Here is a 25,238-nt window from a genome sequence, read left to right as displayed (position 1 = left end):
GTTAAAGTGCTCGCTTGATGCGCGGTCAGTCTACGGTCGATCCCCGTCGGTGGACCCATTGGGCTATTTCTCGTTCCAGCCAGTGTACCACGACTGGTATATCAAAGGCCGTGGTAGGTGTTATTCTGTCTAGGGGATGGTGCATATAAAAGATCCCTTGCTACTAATGGACAAATGTAGCAGGTTTCCTCTCTAAAACTATATGCCAAAACTGCCAAATGTTTGACATCCAATAGCCGATGTTTAATATATCAATGTGCTCTAGTGGTGTCGTTGAACAAAACAAACCTTAACTTTATTAACCATCGACTGTTGGATGTTAAACATTTGGTAATTCTGTCCCATATAGTCTTCAGAGGAAACCCGCTTCATTTTTCCATTAGCATCAGTAGATCTAGATCTTTTATATGCACTCTCCCACAGACAGAACACCACATACCACGGCTTTTGATATACTAGTCGTGGGGCAGCGGTTGGGACAGTCACGGAATGCGTCCACCGAGGGAAAGTAAAGTAAAATTTGTTTTATTTAACGACGCCACTAGAGCACATTGATTTTTTATCTTATCATCGGCTGTTGGACGTCAAACATATGATCATTCTGACACTGTTTTTTAGAGGAAACCCGCTGTCGCCACATAGGCTACTCTTTTACGACAGGCAGCAAGTGATCTTTAATTGCGCTTCCCACAGGCAGGATATCACAAACCATGGCCTTTGTTGAACCAGTTATGGATCACTGGTCGGCGCAAGTGGTTTACACCTACCCATTGAGCATTGCGAAGCACTCGCTCAGGGTTTGGAGTCGGTATCTGGATTAAAAATCCCATGCCTCGACTGGGATCCGAACCCAGTACCTACCAGCCTGTAGACCGATGGTTTAACCACGACGCCACCGAGGCCGGTTCCACCGAGGGAGTTCGATATTCCGACGCAAGCACCTCAGATGAGCGCTCTACCGAATGAACTAAATTCCAGTCAAATAATTCGCGAACATTAGCGTTGCTCGCTGTCGCTGAACGCAGGGCTAGACTCGTAATAACGTTGGATTTGGTTAAATATCCCTTTCCAACCAGTGCACCACGACTGGTATATCAGAGACCGTGGTATGTGCTATCCTGTCTGTGGGATGGTGCATATAAAAGTTACCCTTGCTGCTAATGGAAAGATGCAGCGGGTTTCCTCTCTAAGACTATATCGTCGCGTGAGACCCAGAAGGACATAAGTGCAGTAAAATTAATTTTTAAAGGGACATTCCTGAGTTTGCTGAACGTTTTAAGACGTTATCAACTGACAGAGACTTTTTAACTACTGTAATTACATATCAAATATATTTTTCTGCATAAAATATTAGTGGCTGTATATTCAACGTGTTTCTGATCGTTCTAACATTTGTACTAGTTTAAATTTCATTTTATTTCTTAAAATATATTTGTTCGTACGTACGAAGTTATTTTAAGACAAAATCCAGTTTGGGCCTCTTACAAATATTAAGACGACCAGAAACACATTGAATATACAGACGCTGATATTCTAAACAAGAACATATATCTAATATGCAAGTTTAATCGTAGAAATATTTTATTAGTCGGAAACATCTTACAATGCAGCAAACTCAGGAATGTCCCTTTAAAAAGCCGAGATAATGAAGGAAAACTGTTTTATTTGATCAGTAGTTAAGATGTCAAATTTGTTTTAATGACAATGAAAGCTGAACATATTTACGATTTCTTTGTATATTTGCGGTATTTATTAGGTGTTTTAGTTATTTGCTTCTAAAGATAGTTGTAGTTACGACAATTATTCATGCTTAAATTAAATGCGTCACTTAGACCAACAGTATATCAAGTAAATATTTAAATATTTATTCTGAAAGAACCATCACTTCTAAAACATTTCAGTTTTGCAAATCACATATTTATTTCAAAAAAGGAGAAAGCTTGTAAATAGAAAATATTTAGAAGCAAACATTCAAAAAGGAATACAAGTAGAAGTACGTATTAATAAAATCACCGCTTAAACTAAATATTACTTGAAAAAAGTTGTTTTAATTTTGTTAATAATAATACGATAAATAAAATCACCAATTGAACAAAAAATAATGTGAAAAAAACTACTCTGACTGGTTTTGTGTGACCTTATCTGGTGCAGGGATTTTGCCAGCGGGTAAAATGGGTATGGTGCCATACCCAAATATTTTTGCAGAATTGTTTTTTAAGTTAACGTTTTGACAAAATTAATTACTCTTATCATTATTGTATGATTTTCTTAATCCTAACCCTAAACTTAACCCATTTTCTTTCTGAGGGAGGATCCCCCATACCCCTGTTGACTGTGGTTGCATTCAATTCCATAGAGCCATACCCAAAAATTTCTTTCTGGCAGAAACACTGTGGTGGTAGTGCTCCATGTTTGTTGTTTGATGATGGTGCATCAGAATCAAACGACTTGTCCATACAAAACCTCTTTTTCTAGGCAAGTATTCGTTCCTGAAGAATCATCAGAAAAGCTGGTGTCATGTTGTGTGCAGTGTTCTTTCCGTGTTCTTTGCGCCATGGGAGTCCTTTTGCAGATAGTTCCTGGTTCTGCTGCCTCAGAGTGTACTTCACTAGTTTTAAGAATACCTGGTTTATCAGCTAGTGCAACAGACAAACCAGAATAGTTAAGCAAACTGAAACTGGTGTCCTTTAATGAAGAAACTATGTTTAGTAGCTTATTGGTTTGGGATACACCGGGTTCAAAGCTCATTCAAAGGATATAGTGTTTACATTTCTAATGAGGGTGTGTACTGAATATCAAATCCAGAAGTAGTGACCACCGTACAATGTCCACCTGTTGAATATGCAGGATTCTCCCCAGGTAATATTGAGTGAACAGTAACCCCTACAACTTCGGCTATGCGTTGGGTGTACTCTCCGGGTTCTGTTGTGTGTTCAGTGTACACTCCTGGTTTTGTTGTGTATTTTGGTGATCTCTCCGGATTCTGTTGTGTGTCCAGTGATCTCTACAGGTTATAATGTGTGTTCAGTGATCTCTCCAGGTTCTATTGTGTGTCCATGATCTCTCCAGGTTCTGTTGTGTGTTCAGTGATCTTTCCAGGTTATACTGTGTGTTGGGTGATCTCTCCAGGTTATGATGTGTGTTCAGTGATCTCTCCAGGTTCTGTTGTGTGTTCAGTGACCTCTCCAGGTTCTATTGTGAGTCCGGTGATCTCTCCAGGTTTTGTTGTGTGTTCAGTGATCTCTCCGGGTTCTATTGTATTCAGTGATCTCTTCAGGTTCTACTGTGTTCAGAGATCTCTCCAAGTTATGTACGATGTGTGTTCAGTGATATCTCCAAACTATGTTATGTGCAGTGTTGTCTGCGTGTTTTATTGAGTGTTAAGTGATCAATCCTCCGGTTTCTGTTGTGTGTGCCAAATTATTTTCTGCGTCTGTTGTGAGTAATATGTCATGTTCAACTTCTCTTGTGTGTGCTATGTTGTTCTAATGTTTTGGTGTGTGTGTGTTGTGTCATGTTCACGTTCAACATTCTGTTGCAAATATTCGTTAACTGTAAAGTTAATCAAAATTCATAGATCTTGCTATCGTTTATGTTGAGGCCACATTCAGTTTATTAGCCTTTTAACCGTACGTCTGATTACACTGTCTTTTGTTACTGGACTGTGTCATGGATAACTTACAATTGCGTTTGTATGTGCAATATTGTTAATCCATAATGCCTACATTTAGGGCAATCCTGTAGATCTTCAAAGGCAGCTGAAAGACGGAACTTGATTACCGTAACATATAATTAAATACATCCAAAATCAGTGTAATTATGCTTGCACTTTGGTCGTATATGCCACATGCAACATTATTATGAATTAAAAGTGTATCTACAGATACAAATTACATGTTGGAAACTTTGCTTCGATTAAAAAAAACTTCAAAATAGATATTTGTTTTCCAAGAAAATTCACCAAAACATGTTTATTATTATAATTATGGTGCACATAAATGAGCAAACCATACAAACATTAATGTTACTGCAGTTCCTATTTATATAAACAGACACAATTCTTGTCTGTTGCCAAATGGTTCGTTGCATGCAGTAGCAAAATGTGTTTCATAACAGACCGGGCTCACACAACGACAAAAGTCATTAATTTTAGGATTCAAGCACATAAAAATATTCACGTAATGTATGCTCTATTGTACTTCGCATTTGTATTTTCTATCACTGGCCGATAAAAACGAATGCATATGGGTCGTATTTGGCACATACGACCTATACCAGACATAGTTATATAACGAACTGTATTTTAAAAGGGTGTATTTACCACATACGACCAGTCGTGTTCACATAATGGACAGCAAGCAAATCGGAGTAAAGTCGTATGTGTCAGTTATGTCTATTTTCGTGCAAATTGGTATCTGTGATTCACTTACGACCATTTAAATCCTTCTGTATAAGCGATGCTATTAGGGACACAGCTACGATTTTTTGTGACAATATGTAATCGGGTGTGGCGATTCCGAATATGCAAAAAAAGACGTTTTAAGTCGTATCTGCCACTTATGACCTTTCAGCTCTCACGCGACGATATGTCAAAATGACCAAATGTTTGACATTCAATTGCTGATGATTAATAAATCAATGAGCTCTAGTTAGATCGGTTCAATTTGGTTGATATTTTCTACTTCAGCCAGTGTTCCTGGAGTCACATATCAAAGGCTGTGGTATGTACTGTCTTGTCTGAACGAAAGTTGTTCGCATGAAATACCACGTGCCAGTGGTAGATGCAATTAATTCGTGTAAAATAATTGTGTACGGAGTAAACGTAGTAAATTATACCCAGACCAACTTAAATTATTAACAATAGCAATACAGATCAAACATTAAAAATAGAGAATAACATATTATACATGTATATACAGAATAGAATATCGCAGAAAATATTTTCTTTTTCCTTAGCAATTTAACAAATTTAGCGTTTTTTCGTATATTAGTACTTCAAATCTTCCGTTTTCTGGTCATAGTATCACCAAACACTGTCATTCCTGGTGTTAAACAAAACAAAGAAAGAAAGAAATGTTTTATTTAACGACGCACTCAACACATTTTATTTACGGTTATATGGCGTCAGACATATGGTTAAGGACCACACAGATTTTGAGAGGAAACCCGCTGTCGCCACTTCATGGGCTACTCTTTCCGATTAGCAGCAAGGGATCTTTTATATGCACCATTCCATAGACAGGATAGCACATACCACGACCTTTGATGTACCAGTCGTGGTGCACTGGCTGGAGCGAGAAATAGCCTAATGGGCCCACCGACGGGGATCGATCCCAAACCGACCGCGCATCAAGCGAGCGCTTTACTACTGGGCTGCGTCTCGCCAATTAAACAAAACAAAGTTCTTTTACTAAATATATACATTTCTTTCTTTTAGAGGCAGGACGTAGCTCAGTGGTAAAGCGCTTGTCTGATGCGCGATCGGTTTAGGATCGATCCCCGTCAGTGGACCCCTTGGGCTATTTCTCGTTCTAACCAGTGCACCACGACTGGTATATTAAAGGCAGTGGTATATGCTATACTGACTGTGGGATGGTGCATAAAAAAGATCCCTTGCTACTAATGGAAAAATGTAGCGGGTTTCCTCTCTAAGACTATATATCAAAATTACATTTGGCCGAATTTACGAAATGTTTTTCTTACATATTTGTAGTTGCACGTGCTTCAGACATAAACAGGCTTTGTAAATTCGGCCTCAAAATGTTTGACATCCAATAGCCGATAATTAATATATCAGTGTGCTCTAGTGATGTCGTTAAACAAAACAAACTTATAATTTTTAAAAACAAACATTCCTTTCTTTTACTCATTTAAACGTTATATATACCGCGTCATTATGACGAACGAAATGTCGTCTTGACATTTACTTTAATCGCTAATAGCTGTCTAGATCAATATTTGCTTGTCTGATAAGCAAATACGAACGTATGATTTATACACCTTGAAATTATGCACGACCCGCGGAGAATCGGCCATCTCATGTCTTATAATCGACTGGTTCCTTTAGATCTACTCAGATAAAATAGATATACAATACCAGCACGACCGGTCGTTTAATATCACGTTTATTACACATGTTCGCGTGTCAACAGAAGCGACGCAACATGGGGGTGTGGAATCGGTTGTGGGAATTAAAAAATTTCGGCCACCTTTAAAAGTGTCGCGTCATCAGAACGTTTGCTAGGGGACAGTATTTAAGGACATGTCCCGTTAAAGGTGTCATTTAAATGACAGCATTCAAGGGCATGCCCCGTTAAGGGTGTCATTTAAGTGACGGTATTTAAGGGCATGCCCCGTTAAAGGTGGCATTTGTAGGAGATTTTAAAATGCCGATCGCCCTTGGAAGGACGGGACGTAGACCCGTATCGTAAAGCGCTCGCTTGATGAGCGGTCGGTCTGGGATCGATCCCCGTTGGTGGGCCTATTGGGCTATTTCTCATTCCATCCGACTGGTATATCAAATGTAGTGTTATGTTCTATCCTGTCTGTGGGATGGGGCATTTAAAAGATCTCTTGCTTCTTATGGAAACAAAAATGAAGCGGGTTTCCTCTCTAAGACTGTATGTCAGAATTACTAAATGTTTGACGTCCAATAGCTGACGATTAATAAATCAATGTGCTCTAGTGGTGTCATTGAAAATAAACAAAGTTGGACACCACGCAGAGCTGTATACCGTGAGAACTGGCCAGAATTTCATACAAGACTAATATTTCATGACGTTAATTTTAAAGGGACATACCCTAGTTTTTAAACACCAAGACATATTTTTCACTGTTGGAGCCATTTTGGATAACTGAAATAATACTTTACTTAGATTGTATTGCTTAGATTATCCATTTCCGTACATTCGAAGTGTTTTTGGTCATCCTGGTATTTTTTTTTAATATCACAAAATATATTTCTCATATTTTAAAAACGCACGTGCGTCTGAGAAGTAATAGTTATGGAGTCGAGTTTTAGTCTATTTTTAGAGGGTATTTCACCATTTCAAAGTCACAGACTCATGTTTTACTTAATTGTAACTCTATCCAGATGTGTTACAGTTTTGCAGATTAACTAAACTTGATGTTAATTTTCACGGGTTGAAACTAGGGTGTGTCCCTTTAAAGAGACGCACAGCAGATGGTTTTGTCTCTGATTAACTGAACACAACAATGGTTACATACTATTGTTTAAACCCCCAAAATAAAGGATAATAAACAGCAATAGTAGCATTTACATTATCTCAATGTTCTGTAAATTTAAGTTGTTTGTAAGCTGCGTAACGTCAAACTTTTTTTTTTATCAGCTGATCCTACACTTTAGGATTATTCTCTTTTTCTTAAGTTTCTTATATAACGACCTCGCCAAAGTTTGATGTTACTAATATGTCGCTCACCTTTCGCGAACACCTGATGTCATTATCGTTTTAACAGGGATTCACGTAGAATGAAGAAAAGGAAATGTTTTATTTAACGACGCACTCAACACATTTTATTTACGGTTATATGGCGTCAGACATATGGTTAATCGGGACATTCCTGAGTTTGCTGCAATTTTTAAGATGTTATCGACTAACAGAGACTTTTTAACGATTGTAATTACAAATCAAATATATTTTTCTGCATACAGTATTAGTGGCTGTATATTAAACGTATTTCTGATCGTTCTAATATTTGTACTAGGCTAAATTTTATTTTATTTCCTAAAATATGTTTTTTTCGTACGTAGGAAATTATTTGAAGACCAAATCCAGTTTGGGCTTCTTACAAATATTAAGACGACCAGAAACACATTGAATATACAGACACTGATATTGTAAACGAGAAAATATATTTAATGTGTAGGTTTAATCGTAGAAATATTTTATTAGTCAGAAACATCTTACAATGCAACAAACTCAGGAATGTCCCTTTAAGGACCACACAGATATTGATAGAGGAAACTCGCTGTCGCCACTTCATGGGCTACTCTTTTCGATTAGCAGCAAGGGGTTCACGTGTGCATGTTATCACAGCTGTACATATTCCATTAAGCTCTATCCTATGCAAGTCTGAGTTTTCTAAGCTAGCCATGGGAGTGGCAGTCCTCCTACGGGCGGAGGTTCAAGATGCATAGGAAAGTGGCAGTCCTCTTAAGGACGAGCACCTGATTGCCTAGAATTCTTTCGACTGCCTTGTGTAGAGATACGATTTTGATAATGGAATACGGTTTTGTCGTTCAGATTGTATTTCACTAATATTTTATGATTTACAGTAGTTCGCATAAGCGTACGAGACCGGTGGGGGGGGGGGGGGGGGCAAATCCTCAAATTTCGGGCAAAAATGATACAGATATTCGGGCAAAATGTGCTAACCTGATACTTTTACCATGTATTCACATCATTATACCTTCAAAATTAGTTGTAATCCATGTAAAAATGCGCAGTGATTAATTTGCAACCCTATATTGCTGTTTGATAGTAATGCTAATATTAATAACTGTTGTTATCCAGATTCGGGCAAAAGTCGGCCTTCCCTCTTCAAAAATGGGAGCCCTTACGCCAATGGACTAGTTCGCGAACGTTTGCGTCGCTCGCTGTCGCCGTACAGGGGTCATGCTTTAAACCACTTCACCACTGACGTCGGCCGGTGGTCAGAAAGCCTACCCACAGACAATTTGTGTGTGAATCGGCAGAGGAGCACTCATAACAAAAAAAACTACCGTCACTTCAACAGATCATCTGCGTGGAACCAGGTCTGACCACTGCCATTGTGTCGCTCTGTCGGCGGGTTTCGGCCCCGTGCGGATATAGGCCGTATTTCATGAGCGTGTTCTCCGCAGTTTGTCGTGTTTACAAGCAAGCCTGACATGGGTAATAGAGATTTCTCCATCTTCGTGCACGCCCTGTGGAGGCCAGGCAAGCTCCGATTATACTCACTACAGTATAATTTCGCTAGTTGTATGGAATTCCCCTGACCCGTGACCTGATACCGACACGCACCACGTGTCACGTTAACTCACGTGGCGATACCATGGACTGGAGTACTCTTCAAAAGAAGAAACGCAAAACCACATTGTCGTAACATTTGGAGAATTGATTTAATTACTGAATGGTGAGTCCGATAATTACCAAATGTTGCAGGATTGTTCACAATTCACTCTAGTCCATTGTGAGTAAGTGATAGGACACACCACCAAGGTCAAGGTCATCTGGAGTCAATACCGGGTGTGGCCTCCGCGTGTGTTGACAACTGCCTGGCACCGCCTGCCCATTGAAGCAACCAGAGTACGGATGACGTCCCGGGGGATGGTGGCCCACTCGGCCTGCAAGGCTGCTGCCAGCTCGGGCAGGGTCTGGGGCTGTGGTTGTCGCTGTCGGAGGCGTCGGTCCAACTCGTCCCATAGATGCTCATTTGGGTTCAAATCCGGTGATATCGATGGCCAAGGAAGGACATTAATGTTGTTGTTCTGTAGGAAAGCCGTTGTGAGACGTGCTGTGTAAGGCCTGGCGTTGTCATGTTGGAACACTGCGTTGGCGTTGGCCATAACTGGCACGATGTGTGGCCGGAGGATCTGGTCAATGTAGCCCTGTGCATTCAGGTTGCCCTGCACGTGGACCAGGTCAGTTCTGCCAGTGTGTGAGATGGCTGCCCACACCATGACACTACCCCCGCCGAATCTGTCCACTTCCTGCACGCAGTTTTCCGCATAACGTTCACCACGACGCCTATGCACGCGACATCTTCCATCATGACGTCGGAGCAGAAATCGGGACTCGTCACTGAACCACACCTGTCTCCATCGCAGTTGAGGCCATTGTCGATGAATCTGGCACCACTGCAGTCGGAGTCGACGGTGTTGTGGTGTTAAGATGACACCTCGAACTGGACGTCTGGCACGAATTCCTACCTCACGTAGGCGGTTCCGTACGGTCTGGTCGGATATCCTGCGCAAACCTGGTATTGCTGCGGCTGTGGAGGTGGCAGTAGTCAATCGTTCCCGAAGGTGGCGTACCCGGATGTAGCGGTCCTGCCCGGGGGTAGTGACCCGTGCTCGACCGGATCTAGGGAGGTCACGTGTTGATCCATGTTGCTGGTAACGGTCCCACAGTCTGGAGATGGTGCTTGGGGACACATGGAATGCCCTGGCAACGGCCGTTCTGGATTCGCCTGCGTCTAGTCGGCCGATGGCATTGTTTCTCTGCGGTTCACTGAGACGTGGCATGTCCTGGATTGTCAACTGTCGGCCAGATACAGAGGCCAGGCAAGCGAACACCCTGCACTTTTATACTGTCGGTGTTCATGTTGTACGTGCAGACAACGCACGTGCAGTGGTGACATGGTTTGCACGTGGCTGCGTTTTTGCGAATATTCACATTTTGGAACTTTATTGTACAGTAGCTGCGTTTTATCGAATGTAACCGTGGGAATGTGTTTGGGACATGCAATGACCTTATATTCACAAAGCATGAACCGGTAGGAAACACAAAATCGGAGTTATAACCCATTTGTACCCTTTTGCGTTTCTTTTTTTGAAGAGTATATATATATATAGTATGATATATCACTGATATGCTAGCTATTATAGTGATATATGAAAGGAACATTGCAAAAAAAAGTTTGATCAAGTGCATCTATACTTGATAGACCGGCCTCGGTGGCGGCGTGTTTAGGCCATCGGTCTACAGACCGGTAGGTACTGGGTTCCGATCCCAGTCGAGGCATTGGATTTTTAATCCAGATATCGACTGCAAACCCTGAGTGAGTGTTCCGCAAACCTCAATGGGTTGGTGTAAACAACTTGCACCGACCAGTGATCCATAACTGGTTCAACAAAGGCCAGCGCAAATAAAAGATCCCTTGCTGCCTGTCGTAAAAGAGTAGCCTATGTGGCGACAGCGGGTTTCCTCTAAAAACAGTGTCAGAATGACCATATGTTTGACGTCCAATAACCGATGATAAGATAAAAAAAATCAACGTGCTCTAGTGGCGTCGTTAAACAAAACAAACTTTACTTTCTATACTTGATATATAGTATTATATGTTGGCTATTATAGAATATACACATATTAAAGGGACATTGCTAGACATTTTTTACATTTATTTTTAACCATTATTCTCCATGTCAAGAATTATTTAAATCTTCATACACCCTGCTATTATCGTCCCTGTTCAGTGTTAACCATCTTTCATGTATGGTAATTTTTGACATATAGTCTTAAGAGAGGAAACCCGCAACATTTTTCCATTAGTAGCAAGGGATCTTTTATATGTATCATCCCACAGACAGGATAACACATACCACGGCCTTTGATATACCAGTCGTGGTGCACTAGCTGGAACGAGAAATAGCCCAATGGGCCCACCGACGGGAATCCATCCCAAACCGACCGCGCATCAAGCGAGCGCTTTACCACTGGGCTACGTTACGCCCCCATTCTCATGTATGGTACCAGTATTCCAGTTAGACCCTCCCCACCCTTCACACAATCCAAAATCCATCCCCTGGAGATTAAAGTCAAAGTTTGTTTTGTTTAAAGACACCACTAGAGCACATTGATTTATTAATCATCGACTATTGGATGTCAAACCTTTTGTAATTCTGAAACAATCTTAGGGAGGAAACTCAGGACATTTGAAATACCACACAGAAAAATTTAAAGTTTGTTTTGATTAACTACACCACTAGAGCACATTGATTTATTTATAATCGGATATTGGATGTCAAATATTTAATAATTCAGACATAATTTTTAGAGAGGAAACTCGCCACATTTTTTTTTCATTAGTAGCAAGGGATCTTTTATATGCACCATCCCACAGACAGGACAGTACATTCCACGGCCATTGGTATATCAGTCGCTGTGCGTACATTGGAAAGAGAAATAGTCTAATGGACCCACCAACGGGGATCGATCCTAGACCGACCGATCACCAGGCGAGCGCTTTATCAGTGGGCTATATCCCGCCCCAAGTCGGATCAAGTTCATGTGTACTTAAATATCTGTGTGTGTGTGTGTGTGTGTGTGTGTCTGTATATAATATTCCAGTATGTATTTATGCATGACGTATGTGTGTATATGTGTATGTATTTATGCATGTATTTGTGAGTTTCTGAGCTGAAAACTGCGCTGTATCATTTCTATTCATCGTGTTGATTCGTGCGATACGGACTGCAATATCTGTTTATCAGTACCAGGGCCGAACATAGACTAAATTAAGGGTGGGGATCAATATATAAACAGAAATTGTGACATAATTATATACAATATTAGTATTGTCTTCAGCTAGACAAAATGGGGCACCTGCACACCCACAGAATTAGTTATTTAAAAAACACATGCAAACTAATAAAAGAAACCATGAATAAATTTAAGAAGCCGTAAGTCCCTAAAACAGTACTAATACTACAATATATTCAGTCTGGGCACCCTGTTAAAATGACAAGCAGTACTACATCCAACTTGCTATTAAATCGTGCATAGCCAAATATCATTAACAAAAAAATTACAGGAAAAAAGTACATTGTTTTGAACATTGTATGTTTCTCACTTCCATTGCCGTGTATAATTAAGATCTCGAAATGGTTTCGTGGATGTTATGTTTCGTACACGTCCACCCCAAACTCTATATGTAGCAAACATATAACGTATTATTTATATACCATTGATAAAATATCATATTTACTAATTTTCGCGATTGTATTATATCTGTACTACTATCAGTATTATAACTATACTAGTTTTGCTCCTGTAAACCATGTCCTACCATTGAACACATATCCTTATATGCCGTAGAATACGGCCTGAGTGTAATAAATTCCTGTCTTGTCTTGTAAACTACAAATGCCCATGACACAAAAGTACACAAAAGGCCGTGGTATGTACTGTCCTGGTGATTGCATAGAAAAGACCCCTTGAAGCTTTTTCGGTATAGGCAACCATGGTGGAAATATATACAGAATCTTGTACACAGTTAAATATAAATACTGAAACTCACGCGCGTGGTACCTCAAAACCCGTGGTATGTACTGCCCTGTCTTTGATTTGCACTGCGTGACATGCTTTTAACATTTCACTTACGGAAGCTTTTAACTCAGCTGGAGGGACTAGATGATAGCTAACAATGCATTCCCAACTGTACGTTTGAACGCAGGGAGTCGAGTAAATTACATAGCATGAAAATAAACGTGATATTGCATACCCATTAGTTCAGCTATCGCTGTACACGCATAGTAAAATATCCATCATACGTTTAATGTATATATTTTTTTAGATTTGGATCACTGGTGCGCCACATATTAAAATGTAATTTAAACATCTGCTGTTGATGGTAAACCCCGTAAAAGCTTTCTTTCTAATAACATACTAGTATTTTCTCTTGTATATGTTTTATGGCACGGAAGCCACTGCTAGATAGACATAGTCATAATCGAGGTTATTGCTTGTGTTATATTGAGTAAAATTCACATCTAGGCGATAACAACGTATGTGGTTTAAAACATATTATATGCAATGTATCAATCCAATTAATAACCCATAAATATGAATTCTATTATTTGTAGTGTTTTGTTGTTGAAAACTTAAAGGGACATACCCTAGTTTTTAAACACTACAGCATATTTTTTACTATTAGAGCCCTTTTTCATAACTGAAATCATACTTTACTTAAATTTTATTGTTTAGATTATCCATTTCCATACATTCGAAGCGGTTTTTTTGTGTTCATCCTGGTGTTTTTAATACCACAAAATGCATTTCTCATATATTTAAAAACGCACGTGCGTCTGAGAAGTAACAGGTATGGAGTCGAGTTTTGGTCTATTTTTAGAGGGTATTTCACCATTTCAAAGTCACAGACTCATGTTTCACTCAATTGTAACTTTATCCAAAAAAATTTACATGTTTGTAGACTAACTAAACTTAGTGTTAATTTTCACGGGTTGAAACTAGGGTATGTCCTTTTAAGTTTAAAATTATCTTTAACATATGCAAGTCCACAAGATAATAATTAAAAACACAACCCTTAAATATAAAACATAAATAAAATTTTAAAAACAAAACATAAAATCATCCAAAACACCACCAACAACACCGCATATAGAGAGACATACAGAAACACACACAGACAGACACACATACATGTACACACACAGAAACACAGACAAACACATGCACACACAAACACACAGAGACACATACATACACACATACACATACACATACACACACATACACACACACACACACACATACACACACACAAACACACACATACACACATACACACAAACACACAGACACACACCTACACATACACATACAGACACACATACACACACACACAGAGAGCGAGAGAGAGAGAGAGAGAGAGAGAGAGAGAGAGAGAGAGAGAGAGAGAGAGAGAGAGAGAGAGAGAGAGAGAGAGAGAGAGAGAAACACACACACACACACAACCGATATTGTATTGTGAAAATGCACCACTGTACTTGTATAACCTTGCACCAATAACCTTGAACCGATATATTTTTCGTGCTGGGGTGTCGTTAAACATTAATTTATTTATTCATTCATTCATTCATTTATTCATACATTCATTTATTCCTTCATTTATCCAATAGCCGACGATTAAAAAATTAATGTGCTCTAGTGGTGTCGTCAAACAGAACAAAATTTTAAACTCATTAATTCATTTTTCGTAATGGGGGATCGTTAAACGTTCATTCATACATTCATTTCTCCATTCATCCATCCATCCATCCATCCATCCATCCATCCATTCATTCATTCATTCATTCATTCATTCATTCATTCATTCATTCATTCATTCATCCATTCATCCATCCATCCATCCATTTATTCATTCATCCATTCACTAACCTAACACAGTTTATTATATGCTTATCTCCATTTCCCCTGACTTCATTACTGTTGTACAAACGCTCGTAAAGTTTTGTTTTCCTTTTTGGGGATCATTAACTCGTATAAGTGGTTCCTAGCGTTGACGTTAATGTACGCTCACCGGTCTACACACGCCGCCCTGACACCCCCTCCCTTTAATATTCTCCAACAGGCCTGTTCAGGCACGGCGGAAGCAAGTATACATTGGGGGTGGGGGTGGGGGGGGGGAGACTGATTGAGATGACAGCGCAAAGCAAGGTTTTTATGGGGAGAGGGGGGTATACTCCCCCGTAAAATTTTGAAAACTAGATTTGCTGCATTCTTCAAATAATCGAAAAGAGTAGCCCATGAAGTGGCGACAGCGGGTTTCTCTCTCAATATCTGTGTGGTCCTTAACCATATGTCCGACGCCATATAACCGTAAATAAAATGTGTTGAGTGCATCGTTCAATAAAACATATCCTTCCTTCCTTCCTTCATCTCTGCCTTACGATTTACCACCAATAATATTTTTTATTCAAAATTATGCCCCCCCCCCCCCCCCCCCCCCCACGTACGATTGAAATTTATTTTTGGTAAAAAACCTAAAACAACCAACAAAATATGGATGATCTTCAAGATATGACGTAGATTATATAGAATTACTGGTGAACAAAATGGTTATTTCAATCCCAGTTGGCGTCTAGTGTGTAACGCACACCGTGGTCTTAATGTTTGATATGGTGTCGGGAACTTACACAATGTGTTTGCGATCTACGACCTACATCTAAGACCCGCAAATTGACGCGAGGGGTCATCCGGGTTTGTTTGTAGATTAAACTGACACTGCACGTGTCGTTGTTGCTTTTTGTGGTTTTTATGTTCCGAGCAGATTTAAAGATGAATAGCCTCTTTTCATCATCTTTTCTTTGCATTTTTTTGCTCTCTCCGTGTATGTGGTGACAGGAGATATATAAGGAATATATTTGCATAAAAAAGTCTGTGTTATTCATGAGATGGGTACTGGGCTTAGAAGTTCACTGGCCCATGTGTAGGATCATGACAAACATTATACAGAACGTTAAAAGTTTGTTTTGTTTAACGACAACACTACGGTACATCAGCGGCTACTGGATAACAAACATTTGGTAGCTGTTGACACTCAGTCTTAAGAGGAAACCCGCTATATGTTGTCACTAGCAACAAGGGACATGCCAACACATACCACGACCTTTGATATACCAGACGTGGCGCACTGGTTGGGAACTATGCATTAACTGTTCAGGGTACACACTGACATTGAATGTAGATTAACTGTTCAGGGTACACACTGACATTGAATGTAGATTAACTGTTCAGGGTACACACTGGCATTGAATGTAGATTAACTGTTCAGGGTACACACTGGCATTGAATGTAGATTAACTGTTCAGGGTACACACTGGCATTGAATGTAGATTAACTGTTCAGGGTACACACTGGTATTGAATGTAGATTAACTGTTCAGGGTACACACTGGCATTGAATGTAGATTAACCGTTCATGATAAATACTGACACTAACTTTGCTTTTTTTTTTTCTTTCTTTTTTTTTTTTGCTTTTTTTTTGGGGTGGTGGTGTTTGTTGTTTTGTTTTGAAGGGGTTGTTGGGGTTTAGGGGGGGGGTGGGGGTGTTTCAGTGTACGTATTGACACACCATGTATATTGAAACAGTGCGCTATTTTTTATTTTGTGTACATATTGAAATTAATTAAGTTATGTTTTGTTAAGGGCACACAATGATATTGTGTGTCATGTTTGCTTAGTGTACATATTGACACTAACTGTGCGTTATTCCCAGTACACATTGTGATATTTGTGCTCCACATATGGAGACACACATTATTGTATTTATTTCACAAACTTACACTGTGGCATTTCTGTTTGACATATTGGCACTAACTGTTTCTGTTTCACATATTGACACTGTGTAGCATTGACACTGTTATATTTCTGTTTCACATATTGACACTGTGTAGCATTAACACTAACTGTTATATTTCTGTTTCACATATTGACACTGTGTAGTATTGACACTAACTGTATGTTATTTCTAGATCAAATTATCTATTGGCACTGTGTGATATTTCTGTTTGAAATATTGACACTAACTGTGTGGTAATTCTGTTTCACATATTGACACTAAATGTGTCACGTGTTTCACATATTGACACTGTGATATTTCTATTTGACATTGACACTAACCATGTAGTATTGACACTAACTGTGTGATATTGACACCAACTGTGATATTGACACTGTGTGATATTGACACTAACTGATATTGACACTAACTTTGTGATATCGACACTAACTGTGATATTGACACTGTGTGATATTGACAGTAATTGTTAGACACGTTGACACCAACTGTGTGATATTGACACTAACTGTGTGATATTGACACTAACTGTTTGATATTGATACTAACTGTTAGACACTTTGACACTTATCTGTGTGATATTGACACTAACTGTGTGTATGTGTGTTGTTTCAGGATGGAGCTGGTGTGGCACGGGGAACATGATCGCCTGTTCAGCCAGTACTACCCGCACCAGTGGTACCTCGTCCCCACCTTCCACCCGCCCAGCGAGCGATGGCGCACATTCAAAGACAGCGCCAAAGTCAGGTTCTCCTGTCACGTAAGAGTTATCCCCTTTCTTTCTATTAATAAATATGTGACGTCAGGTTTTATTTAACGACACCACTAGAGCACATTAGTTTATTAATCATCGGCTATTGGATGTCAAACATAACGGTAATTTTGACACAGTCATAGAGATGAAACCCACTACATTTTTTTTTCATTAGGAGCAAGGGATTTTTTATATGCACCATCCCACAGGCAGGATAGCACATACCACGGCCTTTGATATACCAGTCGTGGTGCAATGGCTGGAAAGAGAAATAGCCCAATGGGACCACCGACGGGGATCGATCCTAGACCGACCGCGCATCAGGCGTACGCTTTAGAACTGGATGTTTTAAACTTCATCCCACAACAGCGACAAAAAACAAACAAACAACAAACATATATTTACTTGTGTTTGACAACCAGTTGCCGATCTTTTTTTCTTTTTTTTTGTACTAGAATGTAGAGTGGTAGCGAGTTGTCTCGGAACCACTGGGATATCCCCTTTTTGCGCGTCATAGGCTAAAAATAGCTCTGCTGGCATCGGACAAGTGTTTTTCATCGAGGCGTTAAAAAAAAAGGTTACTATTACAGGGACATTCCTGAGTTTGCTGCAATTTTTAAGATGTTATTGACTAACAGAGACTTTTTAGCGACTGTAATTACATATCAAATATATTTTTTCTGGACAAAATATTAATGACTGTATATTAAACGTGTTTCTGATCGTGCTAATGTTTGTACTACGTTAAATTTCATTTTATTTCCTAAAATATCTTTTTTTCATACGTACGAAATTATTTGAAGACAAAATCCACTTTGGGCTTCTTACAAATATTATGACGACCAGAAACACATTGAATATACATATACTGATATTCTAAACAAGAAAATATATTTGATATGTAAGTTTAATCGTACAAATATTCTATTAGTCGAAAACATCTTACAATGCAGCAAACTCTGGAATGTCCCTTTAAAAAACGGTTCGCGTTTTTTTAATTAACTATCGCATATATTAATGTAAACACTATTTCTTTCCATACATCTAATACAAATGGACCGGCCTCGGTGGCGTCGTGGCAGGCCATCGGTCTACAGGCTGGTAGGTACTGGGTTCGGATCCCAGTCGAGGCATGGGATTTTTAATCGAGATACCGACTCCAAACCCTGAGTGAGTGCTCCGCAAGGCTCAATGGGTAGGTGTAAACCACTTGCACCGATCAGTGATCCATAACTGGTTCAACAAAGGTCATGGTTTGTGCTATCCTGCCTGTGGGAAGCGCAAATAAAAGATCCCTTGCTGCCTGTCGTAAAAAGAGTAGTCTATGTGGCGACAGCGGGTTTCCTCTAAAAACAGTGTCAGAATGACCATATGTTTGACGTCCAATAGCCGATGATAAGATAAAAAATCAATGTGCTCTAGCGGCGTCGTTAAATAAAACAAACTTTACTTTACTTTACTAATACAAATGTGTCTTTAGAAAGGCATTTCAAGCGCTGATGCACTCGTTTTGTGTCACGCAACAGTTGTTTCCCTTTATCATTATCCATAGTGTATCCACATGTATGCGACGCACACATCTTTTGTATTATATCAGTTTCTTTTTACATTCTGTATAATAATATATATATATATATTCTTTAATGTTTGTGGAAGACGCAAATCCCTTTTCAGATAAAAAAATGTTTCTTATCTTTTTGTGGGTTTTTTTTTCAAAAAGTACGTGCGTAAGCTCTTTTAAAAGCACTGACACTAATTATTGTTGTGTTGTTGAAGCTTTATCGCTGTTAAAGGGGACATTCCTGACTTTGCTGCAGTGTAGGATGTTTCCGACAAATAAAATATTTCTACGATTAAACTTACATGATAAATGTATTTTCTTGTTTAGAATATCAGTGTCTGTATATTCAATGTGTTTCTGGTCGTCTTAGTATGTGTAAGAAGCCCAAACTGGATTTTGTTTTCAAATAAGTTCGCACGAAAACAAATATTAGAGCGATCAGAAACACGTTTAATATACAGCCATTAATATTTTATGCAGAAAAAAATAAAATATTTGATATGTAATTACAATCGTTAAAAAGTCTAATTTAGTCGATAACACCTTAAAAATTGCAGCAAACTCAGGAATGTCCCTTTAAAAGTGCACCTGACATACAAGTTTAAAGGGTTTTTTTTATTTATTTAGCGACACCACTAGAGCACACTGATTAATTAATCATCGGCTGTTGGATATCAAATATTTGGGACCGAATTTACTAAGCCTGTTTTGTTTTTGTTTTTGTTTAGTTTTTTTTTTTGGGGGGGGGGGGGGGGGGGTTTGGTTTTTCAACGCAGGTGTTTAAACATTGTAAGTGTATGTAGTTACTTACATGTAAGACATAATCAGGTTTTGTAAACTCGGCCCTTGATAATTCTGATATGTAGTCATCAGAAAAAAACCCGCTACATTTTTTCCATTAGCAACAAGGTATCTTTTATATGCACTTTCCCAATGAAAGGAAAGGACATACCTATGACCAGTTGTGGCGCACTGGTTATAGCGAGACAAAACCCAATCAATTGAATGGATCCACCGAGGTGGTTCGATCCTGTGACGCAACCACCTCAAGCGAGCACTCAGCCAACTGGGCTAAAACCCGCGCCGCATTACTTAAACGTCTTGCTTAAAATTAGAAATCGTTTTGCTTATTTATTTGTTTTGTTTTGTTTCGCCTTTACGAATTGAAAGGGTTGGGGTTTTGTTTTGGGGGAAGGGGTTCGGGGGAAGGGGGGTGTATGTGAATGTTTTGGAGGGAGATTGGAGGTGCTTTGGCGGCGGCGGCGAAGGCGGCGGGGGAAGCAGCCGCGTCAAGTTTTAGCGTTAAAGTTTCGCGTTTAGATCGGTTTCTCACAAACTACAAGTACTAGGTCAGTGACATTTGGTTTATAGTTGCACCTATGGATGTGTATCATAGTGCACCGAAAACATTATGGTAGGTGAAATATTTAATTCCGCAGAATTCATGGGGGTTTTGAATGAATGAATGAATGAATGAATGAATGTTTAACGACACCCCAGCACGAAAAATACATCGGCTATTGGGTGTCAAACTATGGTAATGCAAACAAATAAAGTGATGATCAACATCAATATAAAAATTCAAGATTTAAATAAAAACAGTGTAAAGAACTGTGCAAAAAATACAAATATCACAGATAGATACTGACTTTTATTCAAAATTTCAATTATATTTGGAAGAAAACAAGGGGATTTGTGCTTTATTGGCCATTCTCAAAGAGAATGTTACACCCCTGCACCACGGTGAGGTTACAACACGCGCAGGGGCATCATGGGGGTTTTGTGTGCGTGCGTGCGTGTGTGTGTGTGTGTACGAGTGGGAAGAGGGGTTGTTTTTGTTTTTTCTATCTTTTCTCTCTTTTTTTTACTTTTCTATTTTTACACTTTTCTATGTTTGTACTTTTATAATTCGATTTTTTGGGGGGGGTAAAAGAAGCCCCCCCCCAAAAAATTTTTTTTTTAAAAAAATACATAAATAAATAAATGTTTGCTGCCATAAAACAGGTTTCCAAGAAACGCGTTTTATGTTTAAATTAATCACTGTCAATATTTGTATAAGCTACAATTTGGATGTAATAAAATAGGCTAACGGGTTACCTAACGGTTCGTGCGATATCGCACATTGTGTTATCTGGGCCATTGCGGTCGTTGACGTGACATAATGAGATGCAAAACGCAAAACGGTACTAGCCGCAACTCGGCTGATTACATCTCAAATAATATCCCATATCTACGACAACACGGGAACAACCTTGACCTATTTAAGTCAGTGAGCGAACCTAACATCCGTGTGTATTATCACCTAAAATGTTTGGTTTACTTAGGGTGAATGTTTACATAAGATCTCACGGAGTCAGTGTTTTCTGGTGTTTGTATATAAATTTATTTTAAAAAATTTCAATACCCTGTAGATTTAGGCGATGGAATGGCGACTGATAAGGTAATACAGTTCTATAGCACGCGACACCACGAACGGCACACCAACACAGTAAACACGTGCATCCCATGATAATTTCAGTAATGATAATGATACAAATGTTAAAAAGTTAAAGAATAATCGGGAGATAACAGTAAAAGAAAATTCTATTGGATGAATCTCTGTCATTCTTATAAAACCAAAGAATATAAAACAGAATACAATAGGTTCTGTAAATCTTTTCGTCTGTCACTTTTATAACACAGCCGCCGAATGCTTTAAGGGAAGATTTGCTTTAACAATACAGATTTTAGTAAATGTGACTTTAAAACAGTTGACAACGGGTGAAGTTAAAAACTAAGCTGATAACGTTAGTGGTTTATTTACTTAGTACCACAAGCGTATCATCATGTTTGGGGTTTTCTTGGAGAACAAGCTATGACATGTAAATCTATACTGGACGACAAAACAAATGGCACATGCGTTTATGGCGAAGTTTCTTCTGCATACGTGTTAGAGTATGTAGAAGGTTTCTAAAGTGTGACACACTTAGAGAGAGAAAGCGACAGAAGAGACACACACACAGAGAGAGAGAGAGAGAGAGAGAGAGAGAGAGAGAGAGAGAGATAGAGAGATACACACACACACACACACACAGATAATGAGAGACAGACAGACGTACAGAAAGAGAGTGACAGACACAGTGACAGACACACATTTCTAGGGTGGGGTGGGATGGTTAAAGTATATATTTGCTGAAATAAAAACCCCAGTGTTGTTTGGTGTGCCAATCTTGGTGTGGTGTACTATATCAGAAATGTTTTTTTCTCAGATTGATAAGAGAGGCGTACTCGGTTTCGACCCCAGCGGGTACTTTGGTATGTACTCCATGTAAGCAAGTGTGATTTATTGCATACTTGTAGTGCACGACACGACAAACGGTGCATGCACTTAAACCTAACAATGTGGACCGAAATTGCCGAATAGACCAATAAACGAGTTCAATACACTTAAATACACTTGATGTTTAAATAGTTAAAGACAGAAAAGTATATGTATGTATGTTATTCTGGCATATTATGATTTATGATACAGGGCATGGACCAATGCTGTGGTGTGTGTGGGGTAATGTGTGTGTGTGTGTGTGTGTGTGCGTGCGTGTACGTGTGTGTGTGTGTGTACGGGGGGGGGGGGGGGCGGTCAGGGCGCGGTATGGAAGAAATTAGTCTATATATAGCCTGTATTCAAAACTTGTGGCACCATGTTTCAACTGTTTCTCAACCGAAATAATGTAACAAATGGACACATAAACCAAAAATGTATAACCTACCATACTCACAAAACGATAACCTTAAAAAATATCTCCGCCATTTTATATTTGCTAAGTAGAGGGAAACAACTCGCCGTGCACGTTAAGAAAAGTATTGACTTAACGTGCCCCGTGCACTAGGAAGACATATGAAGTGAAGTGTCTTTTGTAAGGGTATAAGAAGAACGTTTAATGTTTGTATAGTTAAAATACTATAATTATGCTCAGTAACTACTGTCCAAAAATGTATTTTTATACTTAGAAGATATAAATTTCTTTTCTATACAGTTAAACCTCAAAATGGCAATGATTATTTTTAAAGGGACTAATAGCGGATGTGTAATGGCGGATCTGTGCTTTCCGAAACAGGGACCTATTCAACCTTAAGATCCGCCTATCAATGGAAAGCTATTTTAGCATTGTAATAATGTCCCCTCCCCCTTTATATCCGCCCTGATGTGATCTGTTGATAGCGGAAACCTACCAGTTAATTAAAAGTTACTCTGTTAATCTTTTACAAATTGTATGCAGATTGTTGTTTGTGCAATAAAATAATGTTTTCAATCAAGTCTTTCGCTTTAATGAACTATATTGAATTCTTGAAAAAAGGCGATATGGTGGCTTTAAAATTGTTATAAAAAATTGTACAATAAAATAATTGTGTTTTCAATCAAATCTTTCACATTAATTAACTATATTGAATTATTTTTAAAAGGCGATATGATGGCTTTAAAATTGTTAGCAATCATTGTACAATAAAATAATTATGTTTTCAATAAAAAAAACATTCACGTTAATAAACTACTAGTATATTGAATTCTTGAGAGAAGAAAAAGCAATATGGTGGCTTTAAATTTGTTAACAAACACCAGAAACGAGTGTAGGAAATTATGCAAATGGAGTCTAGACTATGGCAAGCGTAGTTTCTATGTGGGGTCGGGTTATGATCCCCCGTAAAATATATTTATTTTTTATAAAAGAAAATTTGTTTAGAGCAAGGGGTAGTTCGACTTCCCAAACTCCTTCCTCTATATTTCTTATATATTTTGCAAAACAATAATTATGTTTTCAATAAAATCCTCGCTATAATGAACTGTACTGAATTCTTTTTTTTCTTTTTTAAAGCAGAAAAAAGCAGAAAAAAGGGCGATATGTTAAATTTGTCTTTTATTCTGTTTACAGGCTTGCGGTCACGGCTGGACATCGATGAAAGGTCGCGTCATCTTCTGGTTTCATCTCAACTACGCCACGAACTCGGGCTACGTGATGTTCAAGCTGTACGGACAGCAGTGTCAAAAGTGTAAGAACGGGACGTTCGAGCACGCCATGTGGTACCCGGAGGAAGTGGTCAAGGTAGTAGTTTCACATATTGTTACCGCCCCTGCGTGTGCTGTAACCTCACCGTGGTGCAGGGGTGTAACATTCTCTTTGAGAATGGCCAATACAGCACAAAATTGAAATTTTGAGTAAAATTCAGTATCCGTAAAATTCTGTGATATTTGTGTTTTTGCACAGTTCTTTGCACTGTTTTTGTTTGTCTTGAATTTTTGTATTGATGTTGATCATCACTTTGTTTGTTTGCATTACCATAGTTTGACACCCAATGGCCGATATATTTTTCGTGCTGGGGTGTCGTTAAACATTCATTAATTCATTCATTCATATTGTTACCGTAAATAACCAGGGATAAGTTGAGTACACGGATTTTGTGGCGAGCACCCTCTAACGAGTTGACTGGTTCTCCGCCCTATTACACCTATTTATTTAACAATGAACGCCAAAACCAGGCCCAAGTTCAGCCAGCAAACGTTTCGCTAACGTTCGAGAACTATTTGATTGGTTCACAACGTGGCCATTTGGTTTACCGTGAAGCTCATAAGTCAGTCAGGCGGACGTTTTTGCGCTCGGTTTGACTGAACGCAGCCCAGTGGCCTGTCCAGGAGATAGAGCGATCGCTAAACGGCCAACTGTATAGTAGGACTAACTGAGGAACTGTAACTATAATCAGAGTTGCTATAAAAATGATCCGACGCAATATAACCGTAAATAAAATGTGTTGAGTGCGTCGTTAAACAAAAACATTTCCTTCCTTCCTTCCTTCCTGGTATAAATGATGCCCTTTTGCGGCTTTTAAATGTGGAGTGGCAACGAACACCCCCCCCCCCCCTCCATGAACCTCCCCAGGGGCGTAGCGTGATCTGGACCTGGGGGGGGGGAGAGGGTTCGAATATAAACCAAGTGGACCCTTTTCTATTTTGTTTTTGAACCACCAGAAACTCCAAATGTATAACGCTGTATGTTTTAGTTCTGAAAGCGGACCATTTGCTTCAACGGGGGGGGGGGGGGGGGGGATTCGTCCGGGACCCCCCCCCCCCCAG

The 25,238-nt window shown here is 39.2% G+C and overlaps 1 protein-coding gene across 1 annotated transcript in view; it reads left to right on the top strand.

The window, feature by feature from the left end:
• The window catches only part of LOC121390170 (receptor-transporting protein 4-like), an 88,642-nt gene that overhangs the window by 56,996 nt on the left and 6,408 nt on the right, over window positions 1-25,238 (top strand). The window contains exons 2-3 of the mRNA XM_041521921.1: window positions 17,436-17,580; window positions 24,043-24,213. Of these exons, the coding sequence (XP_041377855.1) occupies window positions 17,436-17,580; window positions 24,043-24,213 (316 nt within the window). The remainder of the gene's footprint in view (window positions 1-17,435; window positions 17,581-24,042; window positions 24,214-25,238) is intronic.

This window comes from Gigantopelta aegis, chromosome 15, assembly GCF_016097555.1.
Source record: "Gigantopelta aegis isolate Gae_Host chromosome 15, Gae_host_genome, whole genome shotgun sequence".
In the NCBI taxonomy this organism is placed as follows: Eukaryota; Metazoa; Mollusca; class Gastropoda; order Neomphalida; family Peltospiridae; genus Gigantopelta; species Gigantopelta aegis.
Note: the sequence above shows the minus strand (reverse complement) of the source record. Positions and strands in the feature narration are given on the sequence as shown.